This window comes from Oncorhynchus gorbuscha, linkage group LG26, assembly GCF_021184085.1.
Source record: "Oncorhynchus gorbuscha isolate QuinsamMale2020 ecotype Even-year linkage group LG26, OgorEven_v1.0, whole genome shotgun sequence".
Lineage (NCBI taxonomy): Eukaryota > Metazoa > Chordata > Actinopteri > Salmoniformes > Salmonidae > Oncorhynchus > Oncorhynchus gorbuscha.
Window position 1 is genome coordinate 11,131,996 of NC_060198.1, and position 27,212 is coordinate 11,159,207.

General features: G+C 41.8%; 2 protein-coding genes across 5 annotated transcripts; one reads left to right on the forward strand and one right to left on the reverse strand.

The window, feature by feature from the left end:
• Window positions 1-1,044: 1,044 nt before the first annotated feature.
• mrpl45 (mitochondrial ribosomal protein L45) lies at window positions 1,045-7,470 on the reverse strand. The gene is made up of 8 exons (XM_046331141.1): window positions 7,198-7,470; window positions 6,409-6,610; window positions 5,984-6,101; window positions 5,516-5,614; window positions 3,234-3,282; window positions 2,426-2,575; window positions 1,759-1,932; window positions 1,045-1,400 (listed from the first exon to the last, which is right to left on the reverse strand). The coding sequence occupies exons 1-8, from the start codon at window positions 7,258-7,260 to the stop codon at window positions 1,302-1,304; spliced, it is 954 nt and encodes a 317-aa protein (XP_046187097.1). The 5' UTR covers window positions 7,261-7,470; the 3' UTR covers window positions 1,045-1,301.
• A 1,235-nt stretch (window positions 7,471-8,705) lies between these two features.
• Window positions 8,706-27,027, forward strand: LOC124015723 (puromycin-sensitive aminopeptidase-like). 4 transcript variants are annotated; one of them, XM_046331144.1, is made up of 23 exons: window positions 8,706-9,076; window positions 11,741-11,831; window positions 12,032-12,109; window positions 12,297-12,418; window positions 12,836-12,943; window positions 13,270-13,470; window positions 13,620-13,716; window positions 13,816-13,849; window positions 14,113-14,227; window positions 14,408-14,572; window positions 14,737-14,841; window positions 15,021-15,081; window positions 15,213-15,322; window positions 15,453-15,516; window positions 15,666-15,805; window positions 16,910-17,044; window positions 21,218-21,437; window positions 21,908-22,050; window positions 22,626-22,682; window positions 23,106-23,213; window positions 23,511-23,666; window positions 25,080-25,127; window positions 25,265-27,027. In XM_046331144.1, the coding sequence occupies exons 1-23, from the start codon at window positions 8,783-8,785 to the stop codon at window positions 25,409-25,411; spliced, it is 2,799 nt and encodes a 932-aa protein (XP_046187100.1). In that variant the 5' UTR covers window positions 8,706-8,782; the 3' UTR covers window positions 25,412-27,027. The 4 variants fall into 4 exon arrangements, with proteins under 4 accessions (XP_046187100.1, XP_046187101.1, XP_046187098.1 ...); XM_046331145.1 differs by having other exon boundaries at window positions 11,741-11,825; XM_046331142.1 differs by having other exon boundaries at window positions 8,707-9,076; window positions 21,218-21,458.
• Window positions 27,028-27,212: the final 185 nt, after the last annotated feature.

The window sequence follows — 27,212 nt, forward strand, 5'->3', positions numbered from 1 at the left end:
CTTCTGTAATCACACAGTTAAAACCCCATCGCCATGGCTGTAAAAGGTTGACAACGCGTTTAAAAAAATAATAGCCCGAGCCTTACGAAGCTGGCGATAACTCCTTATAGACACAAGGGGAAATAATCTACACTAGACCAGTGCTCCTTCAGTTTAACTGGGAAACTCATCCAGAATTTTTGGGAATCACTGATTACAATGGTGGTGATGCATGTCCTTTTTGTTGCCTGCTATAAACACATTCCAAACACGTTAAGGACAGCTTTCCAGCTGTAATATAAATCAATGCTTTTTCAAAGTCAATTGTGTCAATTAGACAGTCGTGGCTACAAGGACATCAAATTTAATATCAGTCCTGTAGATCAACAACATGATCACGGCCCCACAGGCACAGTGCTAATATTAATAATATAACACATCGAACTTTAACAGAGAACTTAAAATCGTTCTAATTCAATACTGATTGAGCTATAATCTGTTATTTTGAATAATTTACAATAGCAATTTTATTAGCGGAATAATAAATACATATTTAAAATAAATATGTGTATGCATTTTGAGGATGCACGACCAAAACTTTTTTCACATTCTTTATTTTAAACATACAACTCAACTTGGAAACAGTTGCCCTAAAAACAACTGCACCTCAGCATAGTCCCATTAAAACTGTACATAAGGCCCTTGTCATTGATTTATTCACCATTTCCATGCTTTATTTACCAAATGTATCCATCCATCCATATATCTCCTCATTCAGTGAAAGTTTTGTGCAGTGAGATCGTCTTCATGCTTTGCCTCGTGTTATCCGCAATGGACCAACTTCGTTTTGCGAGTGGTTTTTTTATGCATGTAAAGTGTTTTTTGACTGGATGTGCAATGTCTTTTTGTTAAATAGAATCAAATACCATCATCATTACACAATACATCCTTTTTGTATGCATGTTGAAAAGTATTTCTGTTGATTTCAGTTATTTTTGTATGTATTGCCGATGAAAAATACAGATTATTCTGATATAAATGTACATTCACTGAAATCCAAAAAGGTATGAAAAAAGAGATGGGACATTTTATTTTTGTATTTTTTAAATTAACATGTTATATATTCACCATTGAAATAAACCATACAATCTCTACAGATCTGGACAATGTGGATTATTTGAAGTGTTTGAGATACACAAGTGTAAGGTTTAACAAACAGTGTATTTTTATATAAAAAGGCAGAAAACTAAATGTAGCTTCATGGTTTCTGAAAAAAATGAGAACATATGTGGTGGCCCAGAATTACAGCTCCCAACTGTGGTCTATTTGTGCCACTGCACAGCCTTAGGCTTGGGCACTTCATAGTTGAGCTCTTCAAATTCCTCGCCTGGCTTGAGCTCCGGGCCAGGGATCATAACAGTCTGAAACAGAAGAAATCAAAGCCAGTGAGCAGGAATTACAACCACAGACAAATGGCCTCTCATATTCGCTTTTGTGTACCATACAAGTTACTGAGAAATCTAAGGCCAGTTCTAAAACTGTCTGAGACAACACAGATGGTAAATAACAGAGATTCTGTACATTAAAAATCATTTAAAATTCGTTCAAGTAATGAACTGAAAATGTATTCAGGAATTTCATTAGTCATCTAATTATTTTCTAATCAACCCTTTGGTAAACAGTGTTAAAGGGGCACATCACCACTTTTTAACCACATTCATTTGTGACATGCCCCTTTAAAAATCAGTAAACTTGCTATAGACTCATATGAAAGGTCACCTTGACGATGGGTTCCTTCACTGGGGCCCAGGCTGGTACTATCTTGCCATGTAACCTCCACATGCCGTATGGGTTGACGAGGTGCCTCTCCAGAACCAGGTACTCCAGCACATCCCTGGGCTCCTCTTCGCTCCCCATCATCAGTCTGCCGAAGCGGTCGTAGACAGCCAGGGTCTAGCCACCAGAACACACAAGTTAACCATTTAGGAATGATGTTAATTCAGGTAACACAACCCTTACTGAGGATAATGGTGAAACGATGATGTAAACAGAGTGGTTACATTCAGCCATAAGAGTGGGACAGATTCAGGGGGCAGTAAAAGGTAGGGGGGGGGGGGGGGGGGGGGAGAATGAGTTAAGAGAGAATTGGTTCACTCATTACTAAATTGGTTCACATTAGTAATTGGTTCCCTCATTACTAATTGGTTCACTCATTACTACTATGCTAATGCAATGTGAATGTTTGAGTCTATAAATAAATGCAGACCCTTATAGCTAAAGCTAAGCATAGTGCCATTGTCTCCTTTTAACGTTTCAAAATGTGGAATTCCATAGTACCCAACCTGTGTGTTATATACTTGTTTAAAGGCTCGTCGTGACAGTATTCCAACATGACGACGACCATTTGCGGAGTGACAGACCGTGTGTTTGCGACTGTCTGTCTCACCTGTCTGGAGTGCATGCGCACCGTAACCTGCCCATACAAGTTGCCTTTGCTGACCATGTCTGGGCAGCGGGCGTGCACCACCTTGGGCGGCTCCAGGGACTCCACGAAATGCCACCGCAGCGTCTTGTAGCGGTTCCCCCTCACCATCTCCTGCACAGGATGGACAGACAGTGAGCTAATGCCATCTAAGCTAAAAGAGCATCCCAAAGACAAAACACAACAAGTAACTTGTAGGTTATAACATAGGTTACAAGTATAATTAACATTTGATCATACTATTTATTTGTAAAATACCTGGTTAATTCTGTACAATAGGCTTGGGCCCATGTGAGGTCGGTATGTGCTAGCCCACTACTTATAACTAAGAAATGTCAAAGAAATGATATCCAAGTCAGGGCTGCAGCTATGCATTTGGTTTGCTAACTGGCTAGATGTCATCAAGATCAAGCTTCTTGCTTACAGCAGAGACATTCAACTCCCTCCAGGATCAAGAGCCCTGTTGCCTAAATTGTTTTGAGCGTTTAAAAACAGAGCGTCATGTGTACACTTCTGGTAACACCGCATACCCCAGTACGGTACAGAAACCTATATACCGCACAACCCTAAAGTGCAACCACACACACACACACACTATTTGCAGCAGCAGCAATTTTCATGACATGATAACACTGGGATTGTATCAGTGCAAATAGAACTGAGAATAAATATACATGGTGAAATAAATAGCCTGTGTATTGTATAAACAATAACAGTTAAGCAAGTGTACTGGTGATGGTGACAATAACTGCCTGAAGGAGAGAGAACTTACAGGGTAACATCTTTCTGTCACAAGGGAGTGAAGTTTCTCCTTGTTAAACCTGAAAACACAGACAGAAGAAGGGTGATACATTTAAGAGCGACTGTCCCTAAAAAGCCACTTCTTGTTTTGATAGCGACCTGTGGCATCGATGGCAAAAACTTTTTTCTGGTGTCAAAATTTACTACAAAGTGTAAATAGGATCATTTTTGGTCATCAAGTAAGTCTCGACCAAAACTGAGATTTGCGAGATAGCAAAAATGGTATGTCATTGAATGAATGGGACTGTAACAGTTTTCCTTGGGTTGTGTTTATTTCAAACCTGCCCACATGCCAAAAGCTGGCAGCACCCAAAAGTAATCATCAATTTGGAGCACAGCTGCACACGACCAGATTTTAATGTCCATGGTCATTTAAAAAAACCATTTGATATACCTATGGGGCTAGTTAGGGACCATCGGTAAAATACACACTGTACAGTGCATTCGGAATGTATTCAGCCCCCTTGACTTTTTCCACATTTTGTTACATTGCAGCCTTAATTCTAAAATGTATTAAATGCATTTTCCCCCATCAATCTCCACATAATACCCCACAATGAGAAAGAAAAAACAGGTTTAGACAGTTTTTCAGATTTATTCAAAATAAAAACCTGAAATATCACATTTACATAAGTATTCAGACCTTTTACTCAGTACTTTGTTGAAGCACCTTTGGCAGTGATTACACCCTTGAGTCTTCTTGGGTATGATGCTACAAGCTTGGCAAAACTGTATTTGGGGAGTTTTCCCCATTCTTCTCTGCAGATCCTCTCAAGCTCTGTCAGGTTGGATGGGGAGCGTCGCTGCACAGCTATTTTCAGGTCTCTCCAGAGATGTTGGATCGGGTTCAAGTCCGGGCTCTGGCTGGGTCACTGAAGGACATGCAGAGACTTGTCCTGAATCCACTACTGAACTGTCTTGGCTGTGTGCTTAGGGTCGTTGTCCTTTTGGAAGGTTAACCTTCGCCCTAGTCTGAGGTTCTGAGCGCTCCGGAGAAGGTTTTCATCAAGGATCTCTCTGTACTTTCCTCCGTTCATCTTTCCCTCAATCTTGACTAGTCTCCCAGTCAGAGTGACCATCGGGTTCTTGGTCCTGACCAAGACCCTTCTCCCCCGATTCCTCAGTTTGGCTGGGAGGCCAGGTCTAGGAATAGTCTTGGTGGTTCCAAACTTCTTCCATTTAAGAATGATGGAATCCACTGTGTTCTTGGGGACCTTCAATGCTGCAGACATATTTTGGTACCATTCTCAGTTCTGTGCCTCGACACAATCTGGTCTCAGAGCTCTATAGACTATTCCTTCGACCTCATGGCTTGGTTTTTGCTCTGATATACACTGTCCACTGCGGGACCTTATATAGAGTGTGCCTTTCCAAACCATGTCCAATCAATTGAATTTACCACAGGTGGACTCCAATCAAGTTGTAGAAACATCTCAAGGATGATCAATGGAAACGGGATGCACAGGAGCTCAATTTGAAGTCTCATAGCAAAGGGTCTGAATAAGGTATTTCTGCTTTTTATGTTTTCGCTCTGTCGTTATGGGGTATTGTGTGTAGATTGATAAAAAAAGAGTATATAATCAATTTTAGAATAAGGCTGTAATGTAACAAAATGTGGAAAAAGTCAAGGGGTCTGAATACTTTCTGAATGCAATGTCCATGGGACAATATTTTAAATGTCAATAGCTCCTTATTTCAATGACAAACTATAAATTGTAGAAATTGATACAAATATTGAAAGCATTTATTGAGACAACTAAAAGATACACAAAATGAAAATAATGTCCCATTTACATTGTATAATTTATTGACGGTCACCAACTAGCCCCAGGCTATCCAATGTCAAACCAACTTTGCCACGCTCACACACTAATCAGCTGAAGCTAATTGGCGAAAGAAGGTGGCTAGCACTAGCTAGCCTAGGCAACTTCAAGACAAGACCTGGTTAGACTGTTTCAAGTTACTGTTGAATTTTCTTAATGAGCCAGCTGAAAAACTAAGCCAAATCAGGTAGTTCAGATTTACAAACAAGATGAGCCTAAACAGACTTTCACAGCAAGCTATATCAGTGAAAGCAATATATCCATCATGAGCACAGTGAGTCACTATCTCACTTCCATTAGAAATGCCTCACTGGAATAACTGGGGACACCACTCACCCCTTTCACAGATCATCTTTGCCTGGTAGCCAAGAGTGTAAGCAGGATAGGGAGCAGTTGATTTGGGTCATATGAGAGTGAGTGTATCTCTTACTGTGTGAGAGCGTTGTGCGCGTCAACGAAGATCTCCTGAGCTTTCACTGGGAACGCCTTTGTGGTGAACTCAGCGTCATGCTCTTTGATCTTGCGTATCCTGCAGTGGAGAGAAGGTTTGGTGTTCCCACTTTAAATGAACTACAACTTTTAAGCCTTCATAAACCCTTTATTAGGCTTTCATGAATGGACTATAAAGCCTTTATAAAAGTTTGTTTAAAGTGTAACCGGGTTTGTTTCAATGCCAAAGACGTTAATGCAATATAAGTGACAAATAGGTACTCATTCTAAGTCTAATACTAACAGAGAGTAAGAATATCTAAGGAGTACATGACAGACAGTCTTTGCTAGCTGGGAGTATTTGAGTGTGTGTGAAAGATAAGGAAGGATCACTCAATATCCTACAAAAAGATTTTAAAAAATGGGGCGGCGGTCAATGTTAGAGTGTGAAACAGGAAGACTGTCTCACGCTAGCTGGGAGGCAGCACCCTGTTTGATCTGCTCTGTGCGCTGTTTCAGACCCTCTTTGGACAGACTGGAGAGACGAGCATCACCTTCTGGGGGGATATAGGGGTCAAACACTCCCGCTGTGGTAGTGGAAAGGAGAGAGATATTGGTTATTGTGACTATGTATATTATTTGCTTCATTGTAACAGTGGCAACCCTCTTAACTTTGATTCTGTGTACAACAAACTGAAGGTTGGAACTGTAACATGACCATAATGTATATGCTAATACTGTACTGGTCTAGCTTGCTTTTAGAACAAGTCTGCAACATGTATTCTCAAAATGGCTCATAAGTCTTACACTACCGCTGATATGCAGTCATCAGCAGCAGTGCCAGACTGTCTGACATTTTGAAAAGTGTATGAATGCACATAAACAGGTCTGTACCAGTGCAGGCGATGTTGATGGCTCTCTCCATGTACTCCTGCCTCAGGACAACACCTGCCGCTCTGGCTTTGGCCTCCTGGTCTGCCGCGACTGCCGCCTTCCCTTTTATCCCCACCGCAGGGGGAATGAAGTAGCGCTTCTTGGTCCTTACCGGGACAACAAAGGGCAGGGGATACCGTACCTCCAGCGAAGCCTCTGCATTCTGCACGAGGGAAAAGCAGGTGGATTAGATAAGAAACCATGGAGTACCAGTCTATGCATAAAGGTTATAGCACACTTTGTTCATGTGGTTTGCAATTCATGGAGACAATTGCACATCATTATCAATTGGTTATTATTGCATGGTTAATATCATAATGTGATGGCACATTCGAGAACATTTTCGTTTATGCATTTAGTATAAACAAACAGCTTGTTTTTGGACATAAATACAAAAATCAGATGACGCTAGTCAAAGAGACTGAAGAAAACAGTGTTATAAAATGCAACTATGACATCTTATTGAGTTACACGCGTTTTAGGTTAGCCACGGTGATTGATTAATGAGTATAAACTAGCGAGGTAGCTAAACTGGTTTAAAACTTAGTCAGTTGAAAAATTGAGTGTTTTAGCAAGAGTTGCCTTCTAAAAAGATCTGCTTGCTGGGTTTAGCTAGGTTAGCTAGCTAGCTACTGCTGATTATAAACCTACAGCTTTTTTCGGTGCCATTTTCTGGGGCTGAGCAGTCAACATTTCAATGAATTATGTGTAATTTATAGCTAATGTAATCCATATTCTCTCAAATAATACCTTCAAATTGCTGAATCTCATCCGATGCAGAGGCAGTAATGCCCTCCTCATGGACATCGCCATATTTGCTGTCAGACTCAGTTTGAGGTGTGTTCAAGAACAATATATCTGCGCTGTGCTGCGTATTGTTACGATTCTTCTTGCAACGTTTTGGGGGTCACTTTGGCTATTCTGTCTTGCTCTGCATTTTAGAATAAACGATTACTTGTTTAGGTTTTTTTAATCATGAGAATCTGCTTTCAGTTATTGTTGATTTATAGATCAAAGATGTTTATATCAGAAGACAAAAAAATATACAAGGTGTGGCCAAATGTTTAACTATTGTAACAAGGCAGAGGTTCTCCATTTTGCTCTGCATTGACATGATTGGTTGATGGTCGGTGAGGGCGGGCGGTCCTGTATAAACACAAACTCACCTACTTGACAATTTCCTTCATAACAGCTCTACGCTGCCCCGCAAAAAGCACAAGAAGTATGAATGCCCTGACTTTCATAGCCGGTAAATGCTGATCGTAGTGCTGCACTGCCAATGCAGACGTCAGAATGACCATGCAGCCAGCGCCTTTGATATGGCCTCTGCAGAAGTCAGTGCATTCATAGTTTTTGCGCTTCCCTAAGCATCTCAGAGCTGCTCTGAAATAAGTTGTCAAGTGAGTTTGTATTTATACAGGACCTCATACCCGCACCTACCATCAACTAATCATGTCAATGCGAAGCTATATGGAGCCCTACTCATTGTTACAAAATTTGAGGCGCACAGTGCAGTACGGAGCGCAATTTGGCCACTGCTTGCCTCTTGAGCCTTCTCAATTGCATCACACCATCCATACGCCTCCGACCACATTTTTGGATCAAGCATAAGTTGGTTCTTATGGATGCAGGCTACAGCACCAGTTACTTAGCCGTTGGACACAGATAATAAAGAGTTACATGGGTTTAGATAGTGGAATTGTCTCTTAAATTGGTTGCTTTTTCATGACATGATCTGAAGATTTGAGCAGTAGCTACTTCATACACCTTCAGTGGCTGTGCACGTCTTTTTGGCAGGAGGATTCTTAAGCAAACAAAATATAGTTGATAAAGAGATGTCTGCAATGACCTACATGAGTCATGTGAGTAGCTAAGCCCTCTACTTGTTTCCATATGTGATTTACACACACTCACTACTAGGCAACAACATAGACAATCATCAACACTTTCACAACATAAAAAGGTAAACAACCTGTTTTTTTAATGCAAATTCTTACTTATTTTCAGAGAGTGCAGATGACTTAATGCATTATTGTTTTTTCTACTACTATCTACTACTACTAATAAGGAATGCTACAAACAGAAAGCATGTAATTGTCAATTATGATTTATGTAAAATAGTTGACATAACATAGCTATATTTTTGGAGAGAAAAGGGTTACTGCAATTGACAAACTAATTCAAAACCAAACATATTGAACACACCCCCTTGTTCCAGTGTTCCTCCGCGATGACGCTGTTTCCTCGTCATACTGCGCAGCTACACACGTTGTTACGGTGGATTTGAAGTGAGAGGGGAGGACCCTAGCTGGTAACATTTCTAGCTAAGGATTTTATGTTGCTGGTTCTCGGCCGTCGGGTTTCGCTGTCATTCGTAAAACGAGTAATTCCCCAATATCCAGTTTTGTTGTCGAAGCCCATTTTGCAGAACTTCAGAACTATCAAATTCCGAGTAATACACAGCAGCACCGTCTTCGCAATCGCCACCAGACAAAATACAGACACCATGCCTGAAAGGAGGCCCTTCGTAAGGTTGCCCACTGACGTCTACCCTGTCAACTACGGGTTGTGCTTGAAGCCCGACCTCATCGACTTCACTTTCGAGGGCAAGCTAGAGGCGATTGTGGAGGTAGGTGAAGTAATTGAAAGACAATTTGTATCGTACTTGGTGCATGTTTATTTAATCTATTTTGCCTAATGTACAACGTACGAATGGCGAACGTCAAAATGCTAACTAGCTAGCTATCTTGCCAGCTAGCGAACCACAAACTAACGTTATCTACTAACCCATGATAGTAGTGGCAAATAGCTAGCCTAGCTCACTTTAGTTAGGTTGAACATATGTATTCAATGTAAAAATATTGTCCTGAATGGTACTGTCCAGAGTAACTAGCTAGTTGGCTACCTACCTAGATGAAACGTCATTCGCTAGTTAACTGCTAATACTAGTTAGATAGCTAGGCACAATAACGTTAGCTCGCTGTAATTTTTGCAAATCTTTCACTGGTTAATAGTCACTACTACATACGTCTCACTTTAAATGAATGTATAGTATGATCAACGTCAATGCAAAGATGTTGATTTAGCTTCAATGCTAACGATAGTTGCATGTCAGCGCACCCAGTTAGCATGCGCGCTAGTGCTAACTGAGCTAATGTTTGCTAAATCATAGCTAGTAAATGTCTTCCTACTAGACTTCCCAGCTTCCGTCTGCGTTAACCTATTTTGCAAGCTTGTTGCTAGCAGACCATTTCAATGACGAAACACTAGACATTCAACACCCATGATGTATAACATTCAGAACGGATCTTGTTTGATGATAATGACACTTTCAGAAATGTAGTTAAATGATTCATCTGTCAGTGATTGGGAAAATGGTGTGCAACCTTGCGTACTTCCCATTGCCTGTTGGTATGTTGATGGTGCAAACCAATTACTCCATACGGATGGGCATTAATTCTCAAACGGATGTCAAAGCTCGATCTAACTAGAGATGACTTTTATTTATTTTGTTATACTGTTAAACTATTTGGGGGAATGTGCCTTGGCTACCCGTACAGACAATTTACATTTAGTCTTAAAGACAACTATCCTTTCACTTGCGGGGCCACAACAAAAAGAAACCAAGCCGTGAATAAGTAAGACAACATATTTAAGTGCCTTTTAAACGGGGTATAGTAGTAGGTGCCAGGCGCACCGGTTTGTGTCGAACTGCAAAACTGCTGGGTTTTTTGCACTCAACTATTTCCCCGTGTGTATCAAGGATGGCCCACCACCCAAAGGAAATCCAGCCAATTTGACACAACTGTAGGAAGAATTGTGGTCAACATGGACCAGCATCCCTGCGGAACTCTTTCGACACCTTGTAGAATCCATTCCCTGTAGAATCGTGGCTGTTCTGGGGGCAAAAGGGGAGGGGGTTTAACTCCATATTAGGAATGTGTTCTTGTTCTTACACTTTCTGTATGGGGCAATTAGTATTTGTTATCTGTAATACTTGAGTATGATTGAGTTTTTTCCCCAATACGAGTACTGCAACTGTCAAATGCCCATCCCAAATACTACACCACATGTGTATTACAGACTTGCTTGCTTCATTTGATTAGTTTCTAATGGATGTCAAATTTGGTGACACATGTGGTGCGTAGATTCCTCTCAGATGTTTGCATACACCACCTTCATCTCAGAACACAGGCTAGGAACACAAGTTACTCGTCAGCATGGGGACGTAACACTGGCTGTGTTACAATGACACTTAAAACGCCAGGCTAAACTATTTTAGTACATTACACACAAACATTGTCTAAATCTAAAAGATTACGGTATGGGTTATCTATGTGCCGCTGATCTATGTTTGGTAGCCTATCCATAGGGGGATGGCACATTGTTTTACGCAGTTGGTGAACTGCATTTGCCAAGGAAATTAGGCTATATGAAAGGATTAGGCTACTCTTTGCATTTAAGTGACAAATACAGTTGTCAAGTATGGCATTTTTAACTGCAATACATGGGCTATGTGTTGTTAGTTGCGTGGCTGCTATTTGTATGCACAATCTAGAATTTCATTAGCCAAGTTAATGTCAACGCCAGCCCATGATTTAAAAGTCTACAGATAACCGCACAATAGCCAATAAGACTCATAGCGATGTGGCACCGTGCCATCACCTAGCACACTCTATAATTACAGCCCTGCCTTCTTGGTTACAACCTCCCAGCTCTCTGAGTATCAAAATAAACAACGGCAGCACCCAACAGTCAATAAATGGGACTAGCCTACTCTCTCAGAAAGCCGCGTCTGAGTGTGCCGCTGGGTTCCGTCCTCAATAAGTCGGACGGTCGACCGTCGCATGAGCCGCTATCACATTGCATTCTAGTCAGAAGCCCTATAGGCTGTCTCTCTCTTTCCCCCTCTCCAAACCTTCTTTCACTCCCGTTCCGCTCTCCCTGTCAAGCCATAATTGTTTTTCACGGTGACACTGATTCACTGTAGGTTAAGCCTGCTTGACCTACAGTAAGTTGTTTGATCCCTATTGCTGCTATCTGACACAGTTCAGATTAGATTCACCCTTAATGGTGGATTTGCTTATGGCAGAAAAACAAATATCCTAGTTTGGAAGTATTATATCGAGGGAGTATTATCGTTGAGTGACTCTAGAATGACTGCCAAACATTTTATTTATATTTTTTTACACTAATTAAAAATATGGTCGTTCTTATGTCATCCCAGGGATTTATACAAGGGTGTGCTAGGCCCCGATTTGACTTAGTAGTCGTGTTTCTGTCATTTTCCCAGGTTAACCTGGCCACTAACCAGATTGTGATGAACTGTGCTGACATCGACATCATCACAGCATCCTTTGTACCAGAGGGAGGGGAAGGTGAGGGTGAGATTCTGTCAATTGTCTTTTCATATTTCTCTTAACTATAGACAAATTATTACATATGTTTTTTTAAATTCAATATATTTCTTCTATTTCCTGATTAGACCTGCTTTTTCAGGCCTGTTAGGCACATTTGTATATTCTTTTCATTATTATGTTACCGCAGCGAATATCAGCCTTGCATTTTTCCCCCTTCTCTCTAGAAATTAACGCGACAGGATTCAACTATCAAAATGAGGATGAGAAAGTAACTCTGTCATTCCCTAGTGCTCTACAGAAAGGTAAGTCAAAGGAGTCGCCGTTAACCAGAATGGCTCCAGGGCTTTTTAGGTTTATGCTAAACCCTCCACTCTCTGCCATTCACTATTCTTCCTGGTGTTTGACACCATGCCATGTCTTTTTGTTTGTAGTTGACAAAAAAACAAACCTCTTGTTGTAGTAAAGGCTGAATAAACACACGTTTCCCAGGATCTGGCACTTTGAAGATTGACTTTGTTGGGGAGCTGAATGACAAGATGAAAGGTTTCTACAGAAGTAAATATGCATCTCCTGCAGGAGAAATCCGCTATGCTGCTGTCACACAGTTTGAGGTACAGTAACTAGGCGCTCCTCCTGTCCTGCAACACTTCTTGGTACAGTAATGAGTACATTTTCTCTCGGCAGCAGAGTTGATTTGCTTAACCCGTGTTGCAATAGTGTTTGAGGGTTGTCACACCCTGGCTCTAGGCTGAATGTTTTAGCAACCTTTGTTGTGAATTCTTGATAATGCAACATTGTTATCTCTTAACTTTAGAAAAAAAGAATGTGGGGAGGGGAACGACATGCCCAGCTGCTATATAAGGAATGTTGTTATTTTCAACTTTCACTAGAGGTCATTGGAGTAGCTTTATTATAAAGCAGCCCTCTGACACCCTCCAGGATGTTGGCCTGACATAACACGCTGTGAAATGTGTTGAAAGTATCTCGCCTAACCTCCCATGGTGTTCCCTCCTCTCTTCGCTCCTCAGGCCACGGACGCTCGCCGGGCCTTCCCCTGTTGGGACGAGCCAGCTATCAAAGCCACCTTTGACATCTCTCTGATAGTTCCCAAGGACCGAGTAGCCTTGTCAAATATGGTACGTGTCACACTCGAACTCTTCCGCCTGGGGACACAAGACCCCAAACAGCTTGAGTCACATTTCGCCGCTCTGTTGTTAGCGCTCTGCTAACATTGGCTTATGTAACATAAGACAGTGTTGTTGGGTCACTGCATTTCCCCCTCATCTAGCTACAAGAGTAAGTCTGCTGGCATTCAAAATGTAACCGAGTTAGTAGGTTTTTCCAAGATGGCTGCCCTGTGGACTGTTAAAGGCTATGAGCTCATTCTTCAAAAGCATTGCTGACTGACTTTCTGATGACATTTTCTGTCCATACTAATATGCCCTTGTCCTCAATGACACAGAATGTAATCGATCGAAAGCCACATCCAGAAGATGACAGCCTTTTGGAAGTGAAGTTCGCCACCACCCCCATCATGTCCACGTACCTTGTAGCGTTCGTCATCGGCGAATACGACTTTGTGGAAGGCCAATCGTCGGACGGCGTGACCGTACGCGTCTACACGCCTACCGGAAAGGCAGAACAAGGGAAATTTGCACTAGAGGTGAGTTGTTTTTACCCCTTTTTAAACCTGGATACTGGTTAGACCAGTACTAAACACTAGTCATGTGTCACATATTGATGAATGACAATTGGCATTAAGTGTAAAATAGAAAAAAAACTAGATATAATTTCCATCGACTTTTCTCACAGGTTGCTGTAAAGACCTTACCATTCTACAACGACTACTTCAATGTTCCTTACCCACTGCCTAAAATTGATCTAATAGCTATCGCTGACTTTGCTGCTGGTAAGTACAATTGAAATGACTCGATTTCAACTATTATATTGTGACGAAAAATAGGAATTATAGTCAAGATCTAACACGCTTGGTGCTGCCCCCCTCCAGGTGCCATGGAAAACTGGGGCCTTGTTACCTACAGGTAAATCTAAAGTAATGTTGCTAAATTTGCAACTAATGAGAGGATGCACAGTTAGCCTGCCAATCATGTTATTTCTCACAGATTATTTTGTTACCACTGGTGGGAAATGTATGTGATTTTAAAAAATAAAATAAAAAATACAAATTATATGCAATTTATGTTTTTGTGTTAATGCATGCTACCACTAGGGGAGTGTGAAATTATTTGCATTTTGCACTTGTTTTTCTTTGAGTTGACCTCGCTGTGTGACCTCATTGTCCCAGGGAGACGGCGCTGCTGATTGACCCGAAGAACTCGTGCTCGTCTTCACGGCAGTGGGTGGCCCTGGTGGTGGGACACGAGCTAGCTCACCAGTGGTTCGGAAACCTGGTCACCATGGTAAACAACCACTGCACTCTTTACTGCTTATGTAGAAACCAAAAACACTCTGCTGGTCAATGACCGAAGGACATTATCATGAAAGATATTACATTATTGAAGCTTATCTGAACAACTTTCTACAATTGCATTGTCATGAATTGGCTTTAGTCAATAAGATCCCCCCCCCATCCCTTGTAGGAATGGTGGACCCATCTGTGGCTTAACGAGGGCTTCGCATCATGGATCGAGTACCTCTGTGTGGACCACTGCTTCCCTGACTACGACATCTGGACACAGTTTGTGTCTGCCGACTACACCCGCGCCCTGGACCTGGATGCGCTGGACAACAGTCATCCCATCGAGGTGTGTTGGCTTTAAGTTTGTAAGATGATATATACATACATACCATATGTTCTGGACTGAAGTTTTTCAAAAGATGTGAATGTACGTGAGGTATCTCTGTCAGATGAAAGCGAACCTCGCACTGTGTTTTGAAACCATGAACTGACTGATCCCCTGGGCTGCAGGTGAACGTGGGCCACCCGTCGGAGGTGGATGAAATCTTTGATGCCATATCCTACAGCAAAGGAGCGTCTGTGATCCGTATGCTGCACAACTACATAGGAGACGAGGTGAGAAGCTGCTGCCCGGGCACACTGCCATTTTTGTCCACTAATTAGTCAAGCTCTTTCATTTGCTAGCTAAGTGGGTATTGCCTGTGTCTCTTAACTATTTGTATGTTTTCATCTCCGATGTTTTTCTTGATTTTCTAGCTTTCTTTGTAAACCTATTTAGTTTCTTCTGTCTCTAGGATTTTAGGAAAGGAATGCATTCCTATCTGTTGAAGTTCCAACATAAAAATGCAGCAACAGGTAACACTGTCAAGTCTCCTATACATCTCCTGAATTTATAACTTCTTGTCTGGTCCATTTATAACAAGAGGTATATTTTTTGAGCATTTTAATTGGTTGGTGACCACCTCTCTCCCCACCACCAATCCCAGAGGACCTATGGGACTGTCTGGAACAGGCTAGCGGGAAACCCATCGCCCTGGTGATGAGCTCCTGGACTAAGCAGATGGGCTTCCCTATAATCGTAGTGGACCAGGAGCAGGTAAATGGACCACAATGGAAATGGTCTTTGGACAATATGAATGTTCTGTGTTTATCCTGTGAGAGGGAATCTCTCTGTTTTGGATATAGCTGTTTGTGTATTAAATAATCACATGCATTTTGTTTTGTAGCAAGGGGATGACCGCATCCTCAAGATATCTCAGAAGAAATTCTGTGCCAGTGGACCACATAATGGTAAGATAATATTTTCCATTAACTCAACACAAACAAAAAAAGCCAGGTACAAATGGCTGGTTCCCTATTTGTCACTTATTAGCTACATGAGACACGCATCCTACTTTGCTTCATCTCATTGGGTCTTGCGTGTGTCAATCATCCACCAGGCGAGGACTGCCCTAACTGGATGGTACCAATCAGTATCTGTACGGGTGAGGACCCCGGCTGTACCAAGCTCAAGGTGCTGCTGGACAGCCCAGAGACCACCATCACGATCAACAACGTCAGCCCTGACCAGTGGGTCAAGGTGAGGACAACCAAATTCCACCTATTACGTCTGTCTAATATAGAATTGAGTTGAAAACCAAGCCCTGGGGCCTTAAAATGTGTACTATAATCCTTATACAGAGTTGCATGTTTAGGGAAATAGAAAGCTGTCTAATAATAGCAAAATGGATACAAAAATGCTCACGTCAAGAGCCATGACCTTGAAGGTCTGCTTGCTTGGAGAATTATACATTTTTGTGAATGGGCCGTTACGTTCATGATTCTGAGACTGTAAATACTAAACAAACGGGTGGGGGATCATTGAGAGTTCAGTAAACCAATCACCTGACAAAAAGGGTCGACGAGAGGTTAAGCCAACCATGGCCCTTGAAGGTCTTTGAAAGGGGTCAAAAGGTCACACAGAGGGCTGTTGAGAGGGGTCACTAGATGGTAAGGATTTGTGAATGGACCATAGAAATTCCTGTTCACTGAAACAACATCATCATAACCACTTGATTGGGACTAATGGTTGCTTGAGCAGGATTATAACCTGTCTAGTCCCTATCTAGTTAGCGGTGCTAAAGAGGATCCACAAGGCCAGTGGTTCCCAATCAGGGGTACTTAGACCCATAGGGGTACTTGGCCTATCCACAGGGGGTACTTGTGAAGACTCATGAGACCATCGGCTCACTGGTAAAATGCACAAAGGGTTACTTCGGGGTTAGTCCGGGCAGAGCAAAATTCAATTGGTGGTACTGTAACCCAAAAGGTTGGAAACCACTGCACAAGGCTATGGTAGGGAGAGTGAAACTACTTGTGCGTGTGCCTTTCAGAACAGAATTATCCATGTACTGCGTTGATCAAAGGGTTAGAAAATATCTCTTCCTGTTTCCTTAATGCTAAGCTGTACTTTTTATGGCTAGAATAGAACGTTATTTTGTTCATTTGTTGGGTGGGGTCACTCAAGCATATAAGGGCTTTCTTCCACACTTGCTTGTTAGGCAGATTTATTTCCGCTTTAGCGAACAAATTTGGAACAGCAAATGGTTTTGCATGACACCGACAAAGGAGTGGAAGAAAACAGATTGGCAACAAGGCTATGGTCTTTGGCTGCTGTTCAACTGTTCTCCTCCTCCCTCTATAGATCAACCCAGGAACAGTGGGCTTCTACAGGATCCAGTACAGCTCGGCCATGTTGGAGAGCCTGCTGCCTGGTATCAGAGACCTCACCCTGCTGCCTGTGGACCGTCTGGGCCTGCAGAACGACCTCTTCTCCCTGGTGAGAGAGAGACGACCGTCAACACTACACCAACATGCCCTTTAGCTTGACGCTAACGTTCAATAGTACATTTATTTATGGTATCGGTGCTTGTTTTTAAAGTCAGTCATGAACAGGGAAATGGTCAGTTCCTGTAACAATCATATTCATAAAAAATAATTCCTTTCTGCCTCAAAACCCTTAGGTTCTTTCCCCTTCAATATAGCAAGGCCCCATCTCTCTAGTCTAGCGCTACAGTGGCAAAGAAACAGAACCTTCAGTGTATAAACAGATACTTTTTGAGGAAGCCCAGGGTCAAAGCTTCCCCTAAAATAAACTCTAGCAGCTCAATGTTGTAGATGTGGAATCCACATAACATAAAGTTAAGGGAACCCCAACATAGTGTCAAATCAAATGTTATTTGTCACATGCACCAAATACAACAGGTACAATTTCACCTTACAGTGAAATGCTTACTTAAAAGCCCTTAATCAAGTTTTAAGAAAAAAAGTGTTGGTTAAAAAATAAAATTGTAATTTTGTCATTTTTTTATATAACACCCAAATTGACGTGTGCGCTCCTATGGGGCAGAACAGACAGGGTTGGTTTAGACTGACATGAAAACTATATTTAGTCTCCAAATGTTTAATAGAAAACAAATACATTTTCACAATGAGCACTTGTTGTCTCTCAAATAGTTCTTGGTTAGATAGCTAGTGAATTTGAGCCATATTAGTATAGACATGACATCAGTCGAAACACCTCAAAACAAGATACAACTTGCTGAAACGAACCACCTACGATTCACCACATGGCAGCTTCTTATCATTGCTGCTAGCTATCTGACCGTTCAGAATCATAACGCATGCCTTTTTCCGGACTCATTGTTGCTAGCTATCTGACCGTTCAGAATCATAACAGCGCATGCCTTCCGGACACATCGACGCATGTTGTCAGCCAACCGGTCTATAGCTGTGGTAGCCAAAATAATTCTACGCTCAGCAATTTTAAACATTACCCTAATCATGATGATGTTAAAGGCTTAATTTACTCAGGAACCACACCTGTGTGGTGGTGTTAAATGGGTCATCTGCAACCGCCCGACTATGTATTACAACAACAAAAACAAGAGGCCCGCACCTGACCCTAATCCGCAAATTTAGAGACTGAGAAATGTTTTTTTTGACAGGGGTGCAAGATGTATTTTTCCCTCATTTAGATGCATTTCTGATAAATAATGTATGATATTTTGGTAAGCTATTTCGAGAGCTTGACAGGGGTGCAGTCTGTCCCCGACCAACAACAAAATAAATATTGGTCTACTGAGATTACATTTTAACATATTTTTTCATAGACACACCGTTTGTTTGACTAAAATCAACTATATGTTGGTTGCTCAGCTTGTCTGGTGATTTAAGCTCTGCGATTTAAAAATTAAGACACAAATGATTTGAGGGAGCCAGAGATCAATATAGCCTAACCAGAAGAATAAAAAATGTTTTTCATGTTCCCCCCTCCTCCCGCTGCGTTTGCAGATTCTGCCATTATGCTCCTGATGTTGCCGGTAATAGCCTACACCATTTGGAGTGCCAGTTTATCGTACCATTTCTACTGATCTCCGTGCCACTTATGATTTTCATATGCACATTTTAATCTAAATGAAATGAATGAAAATGATACAATTCTAAAAGTAACTTCTATTGCCAATATGTAAAAATTGCCTACATAAAGCCCAAAAAATTACATTGCAACCTGCAGGTAGAAAATATCATGATAAAAATAAATATCCTATAAATCCCATTGGCTTTGCCTGTCTGCAAGGATGTTGAAACATGGTCTAGCCAGAAGCTGGTGCTTACAACATATTCTGGGCCCTCAGTTTCCTGCACCAGTGAGCTCCTGACAGACACAGCTGTAGGCTATTTGCACAAGGAATAAGAAGTAATCAGGAAGGCATGTTTTATGACGGTTCCACTGGATCGACACTTTACTTTCATTCCCCTTTCACGCTGAGTGGTTATCGATATAGGTTACATTGAGGAATTTAATGTGTCTCTCAATGGATGTAAAAACAGACTTTTGTTTAATTGCTGTTTTGAGGTGACGAAATTGCTTTGACAAGCTCCACAGTGATGGCGAGTTGAGACAATCAGAAATGGTCTCAGATCCTCAAATGGGCACACTTCTAGGCCGACATTTGCAAGTAGGCCAGGTAGCCTAGTCCTACTTCTATGCGTAGTCAGGTGCGTGTCCTTACTCCAGAATTAACATGAGCGCTTCAAACAAAAGACAACGAATAGATTGACCACTTGGAAAGGGAATGAAATAAACCCAAACTTTCTTTCTCACAAGTGTAGCCTAGGATGTGCGCTCTGCAAACAACGTGCCCACTCCTAGAATGCGAACGGTAAGACTGTAATAATAATAATATTGAATGCATTATAACAGAAATAACCGTAACATGTACCACTGGTGATATTGGTGTGCCATCCCCTCGGCCTCTTGCAATGGATTAGTCCACTGAGGCGTGAATCAGACATGTTTCCTCGTGTGCCATAAAAAAATCTATGCATGTTTGTGTGCGACTGCTCGAGTACAAAAGATCTTGGTCGATCAACAGCCTGTCGACTAAATGTAGTCAGTCAAACCAGTTATTGACTTGTTTTGTTTAATGCTCTCTACCTATATAGTACTCTAAATACCCCAATTCATGGTAAGTTCAAAAGAATACAGGATCAAAAAAACGTACACCATTTAAACCAATGAAGGGTTGTAACTTTAAAGCCCGTTATCTCAGAATCCTCTTTTTCCAGATGGAACCTTGTAGACCCAAGCTCTCTGACGTCGTTTTGACCGGTTGTAAGCAAACGGAAAACTGTGAAATAAGATTTCAGTTCGGCTTGGAAACATTTGATGTGGTTAGGAAATATGATCAGCTTTTATCATGCTGATTTTAAAGATAGCGCCTCTACAGACTGTCCCCTAACTACATTCGCATTCTCTCAAGATGCTGAAAGAAATCATATTATCCCATATATTTCAAAATGTGCATTTGGTGTATAATTTTGCTGAAAGAAATGCTTAATTCTGCAGGATTTAATATTAAGGCTATGCGAGAGGATATAGACGAACAGTCTGTGTCCGGATTTCAGTTTCCATTTAATCCATCTGAACGGTAGGCTAAAGTTCCCGGTCTTGTGACTGTCGAATATCTATAGAGCCCCAAACACAACTTTTCTGGCCCTCCCTTCTCTTTATTTTCAACTCCATTTCGCAGCATTTCTCTTTAATTCAACTCCGACATTGTCCTTTTCTCCTTGGTGGATCGACATCCACTGTTTCTGTCCGTTCCCAAAAGCATTTGGCGATTGGCATGTAGGCTATTTGGGGCTCTGTACAGTTAGGACAAATGCCAGAGAGCCTAAAAAGAATGAAAGAACCTCTGTAGCCTCTATAGATGTATGAATTAAACATTTATGGATTATTTTATGCATTTTCTCTTTATTCACCTGCTCTTCATCTACACACAATATTTAATGAGCCGAAATCCGCCCCGCGGATATACCCGCGCATCACTACAGTCAACCTGCGCATCACTACAGTGTGGACGCGCCTGCTTTCGATATACTTTGTATCCCTCATTTACTCAAGTGTTTACATTATTTTGGCAGTTACCTGTACATGTTATTGTTGTGTGTTTTGTGGCCATGTAAACGTAACTGTTATGGTTCGATAACGATACTTCTCCTTTCTCCCTCTGTACCCATGAGTATTAAGCTCTTTGACCATGATATTGTCATGTGAATTGTTAAGCATAGATTCTTCAGCCTTTTTCTCACCAAAGCCTCTTTTGAAGATGTTTACTGTAGATGTTGGATAAACAATGTGTAATCTAATCTGCTTGTTTTCCTGCTTGATCCTATTCCTCAAAAGCGTTGTTGTCCCATTCATTCAGGGCTCAATTAAAAACACTGTAGATAACATCATAATACGGTGACTCTTAACCACATTTCCCCTGTTCTTACCTCTTCTATTCCTCTTACCTCTTCCCCCTCATTCTTCATATTCCTTCTCTTCCATTCCTCTTTTACCTCCTTTATTTTCCTCCTCTATTTTCATTCTACCCCCCCCACCCCCATTCCTTCTCTTCTTGTCTCCCATGTTCAACCTATTAATCATCTTCATCTTCCTCAGTCGCGCGCTGGGATGATCAGCACGGTGGAGGTGCTGAAGCTGATGGAGGCCTTCGTCAACGAGCCCAACTACACTGTATGGAGCGACCTGAGCTGCAACCTGGGCGTGCTCTCCTCCCTGCTCTCCCACACCGACTTCCACGAGGAGATCCAGGAGTTCATCCGAGACCTGTTCACTCCCATCGGCCTCAAACTGGGCTGGGAATGCAAGCAGGGCGAAGGTGAGCCCCCTGGGGCCGGTGGTAAGCGTTACGAACTGAGCTTCCGAGTCAATCTTCAGCTTTTAGCCCCAAGTCACTTGATGTAGCTCTGATTGGGTTGGATAGGTATAAGGGAGGGCAATCTGTCTACATTGGGGGGATTTATATTTTGCTATATTGCTAACACCTACCTATACAATCCTTTCAGTTCTGCTCAAGTGGTTAGGGGCTAAGGGTCAGGTTTGGAATTAGGCAAGTGTTTTGTGTAGTAGGGGTATCAGCCCAGAGCTGGTGATGTATGGATTTACTGGCTCCTGGATTGACTAGCAGTAGATAAACTCGGTCCTTTTGGATGAAGTTCAGTGTGTCAAAGCATTTGTGTTTTTAAAGTGTTTGAGACTGACTGTGGTGTTTTTCTTTATTTTTTTTCCCCTTCTGTTTTCTGGTCCCGGTTCTTTTATTCTCCCCTCCCTCCCCCCCCCCTCTCTCAGGTCACCTGGATGCCCTGCTGAGGGGCCTGGTTCTGGGGAAGCTGGGGAAGGCGGGACACAAGCCCACGCTGGAGGAGGCCCGGCGGAGATTCAAAGACCACGTGGAAGGCAAGCAGATCCTCTCTGCAGACCTCAGGAGCCCAGTAAGCTGTTCTGCGCCACACACACACACACACACACACACACACACACACACACACACACACACACACACACACACACACACACACACACACACACACACACACACACACACACACACACTTATTCTTAGAGAAACACATGTTATTAACATGTAGTTACATAAACAAAGGCCCCATTCCATACTAACCTTTGCCCTCGTAACCCTAGGCTCTTGATGACTTTCCGTCATTAATGTTTAAAGGGTTTGATTGGTCAGCAATTTGATAACGTCTCCACCTAGGCCTCTGGTTGGCTAGGTTGAAGCGTCGTCAGTACTGCTTTCACCTGTCCATTTATTTCAATCAGTTGTCGTCAACATTTCAATAATGGGCCTGCCTGCAATCATGTTATTGATCCTACTTTCCAGCAGTGACTTCTCATTTGTAGATCATTTCTAAGTGCTAATGATAGTTATTTAGTTCCACCATGACTTGGAAGTAGATGCCATTTATGAGACAAAGACATAAAATGATTGTAAAATCAAGTGATGAAACCATGTTGAATGCCCATGTGTATGGTCTTTTTTTCTCTCCAGGTGTACTTAACAGTGCTGAAGCATGGTGACAGTGCCACGTTGGACACAATGCTGAAGGTAAGAAAAATGTAGAAATGTAGACACTGTAGAAAAATGTTTTGCAACAAAAACAAGCATTTCTTATTGGATAAATTCAGATTAGTCCCGCCCTGTTTCGTCACATTTGGTTCCTAGACAATACACCCCAGCCAGGCCAGCTGGTTGGTGATCAGTCTCCTCAATAAGCATGAGTCATGTATTGTAAGCGTGAATGATTTCAATTACATTTCCTCAGTCAGATGAAGAGGATTACCAGCTCGCTCCCTGTCCTAGACTCTTGTTAGAGCCTCACCAATAATCTGTGACAGATAAAGCTTTAATCACAGTCAACTGATGAGAATTGATATCATTTGATTTCATCCCATAAATGTCACACCGAAGGTAAAATATTAATATTTTTGTCTCACATTATCGCTCTCTAATCTCTCCCACCCTCTTCAGCTTCACAAGCAGGCTGACATGCAGGAGGAGAAGAACCGCATAGAGAGAGTGCTGGGAGCCATATCTGCCCCCGACCTCATCCAGAAAGTCCTCACCTTTGCCCTCTCGGTATGTACACACAACCATTCCTGCCCTGGCATATGGAGTGTGTTGTTTTGTCAGGAGAATATAAAAGACGGAACAAAAATCCCTAGAAACATTCATATTTCCACCTCGTGGTCTTTTGGTCTCGCTTTTATGGTGTTCATTCTTGAAAATAACCGGTACAATTGTTAACACTGGTGTTAACTAGCTTCGTAAATGTAGCCCTCCTAGTTCTTTTGGTCATACAAGTTTACCTATAAGATGAGCATGATGAATTCATGGCAATTGGCAAAAACCGACCCCTCTGTCTCCCCTGCTCAGGAGGACGTGCGTCCCCAGGACACTGTGTCAGTAATCGGCGGCGTGGCCGGAAGCAGTAAGCATGGAAGGAAAGCCGCCTGGAAGTTTGTCAAAGACAACTGGGAGGAGCTTCACAACCGCTACCAGGGCGGCTTCCTCATATCACGGCTCATCAAGGTAAATGCTCCGCTCTGAAGCATTGTCGTGGAACTGTTCTTATTCTCATGCTTTCTTCAGAGAGGGCACTGTATACGGTGCATTTAGACTTTTTCCACATTTTGTTACATTACCGCCTTATTCTAAAATGGATTAAATAAATTAAAAAATCCTCAACAATCTACACACAGTACCCCATAATGACAAAGCTGAAAAAGTTTGAATTTTTAAAATATTTTTTAAATGTTTGCACATTTTATTAAAAACAACAAACAGAAATACCTTAATTTACTTAAGTATTCATACCCTTTGTTATAAGACTCAAAATTGAGCTCAGGTGCCTTCTGTTTCCATTGATCATCCTTGAGATGTTTCTTCAACTTGGAGTTCACGTGGTAAATTCAATTTATTGAACATGATTTGGAAAGGCACAACTGTCTATATTAAGGTCCCACAGTTGACAGTGTATATATCAGAGCAAAAACCAAGCCATGAGATCAAAGGAATTTTCCGTAGAGCTCAGTGACAGGATTGTGTCGAGGTACAGATCTGGGGAAGGACAACCATCTCTGGAGCACTCCACCAATCAGGCCTTTATGGTAGAGTGGCCAATCCTCAGTAAAAGCCACATGACCGATCCCTTGGAGTTTGCCAAAAGGCACCTAAAGGACTCTAACCATGAGAAACAAGACTCTCTGGTCTGATGAAACCAAGATTGAACCCTGACACCATCCCTACGGTGAAGCATTATGCTGTGGGGATGATTTTCAGCGGCAGGGACTAGGAGACTAGTCAGGATTGAGGCAAAGATGAACAGAGCAAAGTACAGAGATCCTAACGAAAACCTGCTCCAGAGCACTCAGTACCTTCGACTGGGGCGAAGGTTCACGTTCCAACAGGACAACAACCCGTAGCACACAGTCAAGACAGTCCAGGAGTGGCTTCGGGACAAGTGTGAATGTCCTTCAGTGGCCCGGCCAGAGCTCGGACTTGAACCCGATCGAACATCTCTGGAGAGACCTGAAAATAGCTGTGCAGCGACGCTCCCCATCCAACCTGACAGAGCTTGAGAGGATCTTCAGGGAAGAATAGGAGGAACTCTCAAAATACCTGGTGTGCCAAGCTTGTAGCGTCATACCTAAGAATTACTTGAGGATGTATCGTGGCCAAAGGTGCCTTAACGAAGTTAAGATTTCTAAACCTGTTTTTGCTTTGTCGTTATGGGGTATTGTGTGTAGATTGATGGGGGAGGGGGCATTTAATCAATTTTAGAATAAGGCTGTAACGTAACAAAATGTGGAAAAATCAAGGGGCATGAATGCACTGTATATTCTGTATATATTATAAGAGGAATGTATTATGGAAGACTGGTAGCTTTTGCATGTGGCCCAATGACCTAAGCCAACTCACTTGTGTATTCACCCCTCTTCACAGCTCTCTGTGGATGGATTTGCCATTGACAAAATGGCTGCTGAAGTGAAGGTGAGCAATCATATTGGTTTATACCTCTTTTAATAGTGTTGTCTCACTCAATGAAACTGTTAAATGTTAACTAAAATAAGTATAGCCAACTTCTGTCGTTTTAAAAATTCTAAACGTGGCCATTTTGTATCTTCCAGAGTTTCTTCGAGAGCCACCATGCGCCGGCGGCCGAGCGCACGGTGCAGCAGTGCTGCGAGAACATTCTCCTGAATGCCGCCTGGCTCAAGCGCGACGCCGATGACATTCACCAGTATCTACTGAAGCGCAAAGCTCCCCCGGTCTGAACAACCCAATCTCCCTTCCAGCGCGGACCTCCCTGCATCATAGCTGCCTCGGCCCCCCCTTCTCAGTTCATAGATGGAGAGCGAGCATACTCAAAGCAGGCTTAATGTCTCTAAAAGGAAAAAAATACATATGATGACGAAGTCGACAAACAAGCCAAGAATTTAACCAATCGTTGAAAAAGAAAAGAGACTATTATACATAAATAACAAAGCAAATTCATTTGTCTGACAAAGAATGTAGTTACCCCCATTCTGCCCATTGGAAGATGATACATGAGTTAGGTTACTGGGGTTTAACACTCCCGGATATGATTTGCGGAATGGCTATCCCAGTGTGTGTCCCAAATGACACTATTCTCTATTAGTGCACTATTTTTAACTTGAGCCAAATGGGCCCTAGTTAGTGCACTTTACAGGGAATAGGGTGCCATTTGAGATGCATACCCAAGTCTGAGTGCATGCTCACACTCCCGTACAGTTACCACACGCAAAACATAAACACTTGCATACACACACAACCTTGCATTGTAGTTTGAAAACTGTGAATTTCTTTCTTTTTTCTCATCTCACTCCTAGTCTATGGAGAAAAAAAAAGCATGAATAATATGATATATCCTGTGTTGCTGTTTTTGTTCACTTTGTTTGTTTTCTGTACAAACAAATTATTTTCTTTCTTTTTTTTCCCGCCATTGGCGTTTCGCAGTTGCTGGTTTTTACCCAACAGGTGTTGTGATTGGGTAAGAGCTGGGCAGAATGGGGTTAATATAGCGTGTGATGTTTTGTTGGCGGTAGTTAAATGAACTCATGGCACTGATCTCCATCTCTACTAACGGTTAGGACAAAAGGCGAGCAGCGCTAGCATGGTACTACATGTATACTGTATAATGCAAGCATTCTTGCAAAGACGTTCCACAAATCTGAATAGCGATGTTCATCGTTACCTTACCCACCCCTCTCTTCCCCCTCAATCCATCATTCTACTCTGGCATTTGATACATACCACCCGCTCCCCCAGTCGCCTGTATTCTCAGCCCTCTGTAGTGTTACAGAATGATGTATAGTATGGCAAACGACAAACATGCATATTTAAATAGTTTCTTTATCTGCCACGTTATATACAAAATTACGTCTTGTTTTCAAAAACCTGTTTTTATAAGATGCAGTGATTTTTATTTTAACGTTGAAGAAAAACTTTCATTTATTCTAAAGAATTAGTAAAACACTACTTGGACCTTTTAGTGCAGTTAACACCAGGAAAGTTTAGTGTAAGAACCTTAATGATGTACTGGCCCAGTTTGAACTTGGAAATGATAGGATTTACTTAACACTGCTATTGAACTCCAAAGCCTTAAATTGGTAGTGGTTTGCAATAATTACACTGAAGTGGGTGAAATTCCACTGCAAAGTAAAAAAAAAAATGTTTCTAACATGACCGATCTACACACACTTGTTGAACGAGTATATCTATACAGAATTTGATGTGGCTTTGAAAACATTTACCGGGAGAAGATCATCAAACTAATTGTCCCTCTTTCCCTGGAACATTTGTTGTGCTTTTGTTTAAAAATACATTTGGTGTTCATTAAAGTAAAGAGAAAAAAAATACTTAAACAATATGAAACTAGTACAGTTGATTTATGATTGCGGTGTGTGTGTGTGTGTGTGTGTGTGTGTGTGCATGACTGGAAGTGGAAACCAGTTTGATATGTAATTGAACAATTACTAATACAATTTTGTATGATCCTAATAAGCAAAAACATGATCATAAATAGATTACAAATGGTTCTAGTAAAACCTGCAA

Excerpts from the sequence above, each read along its gene's own strand:
- mrpl45 (XM_046331141.1), bottom strand. The coding sequence starts at position 7,260 with ATGGCGATGTCCATGAGGAGGGCATTACTGCCTCTGCATCGGATGAGA. Across the intron at positions 2,576-3,233 it reads TGACAGAAAGATGTTACCCT|GAGATGGTGAGGGGGAACCG; the intron begins GTAAGTTCTCTC and ends CATCCTGTGCAG. Across the intron at positions 1,401-1,758 it reads TGAAGGAACCCATCGTCAAG|ACTGTTATGATCCCTGGCCC; the intron begins GTGACCTTTCAT and ends CTTCTGTTTCAG.
- LOC124015723 (XM_046331142.1), top strand. The coding sequence starts at position 8,783 with ATGTTGCTGGTTCTCGGCCGTCGGGTTTCGCTGTCATTCGTAAAACGA. Across the intron at positions 12,110-12,296 it reads CCCTAGTGCTCTACAGAAAG|GATCTGGCACTTTGAAGATT; the intron begins GTAAGTCAAAGG and ends CACGTTTCCCAG. Across the intron at positions 25,128-25,264 it reads AAATGGCTGCTGAAGTGAAG|AGTTTCTTCGAGAGCCACCA; the intron begins GTGAGCAATCAT and ends TGTATCTTCCAG.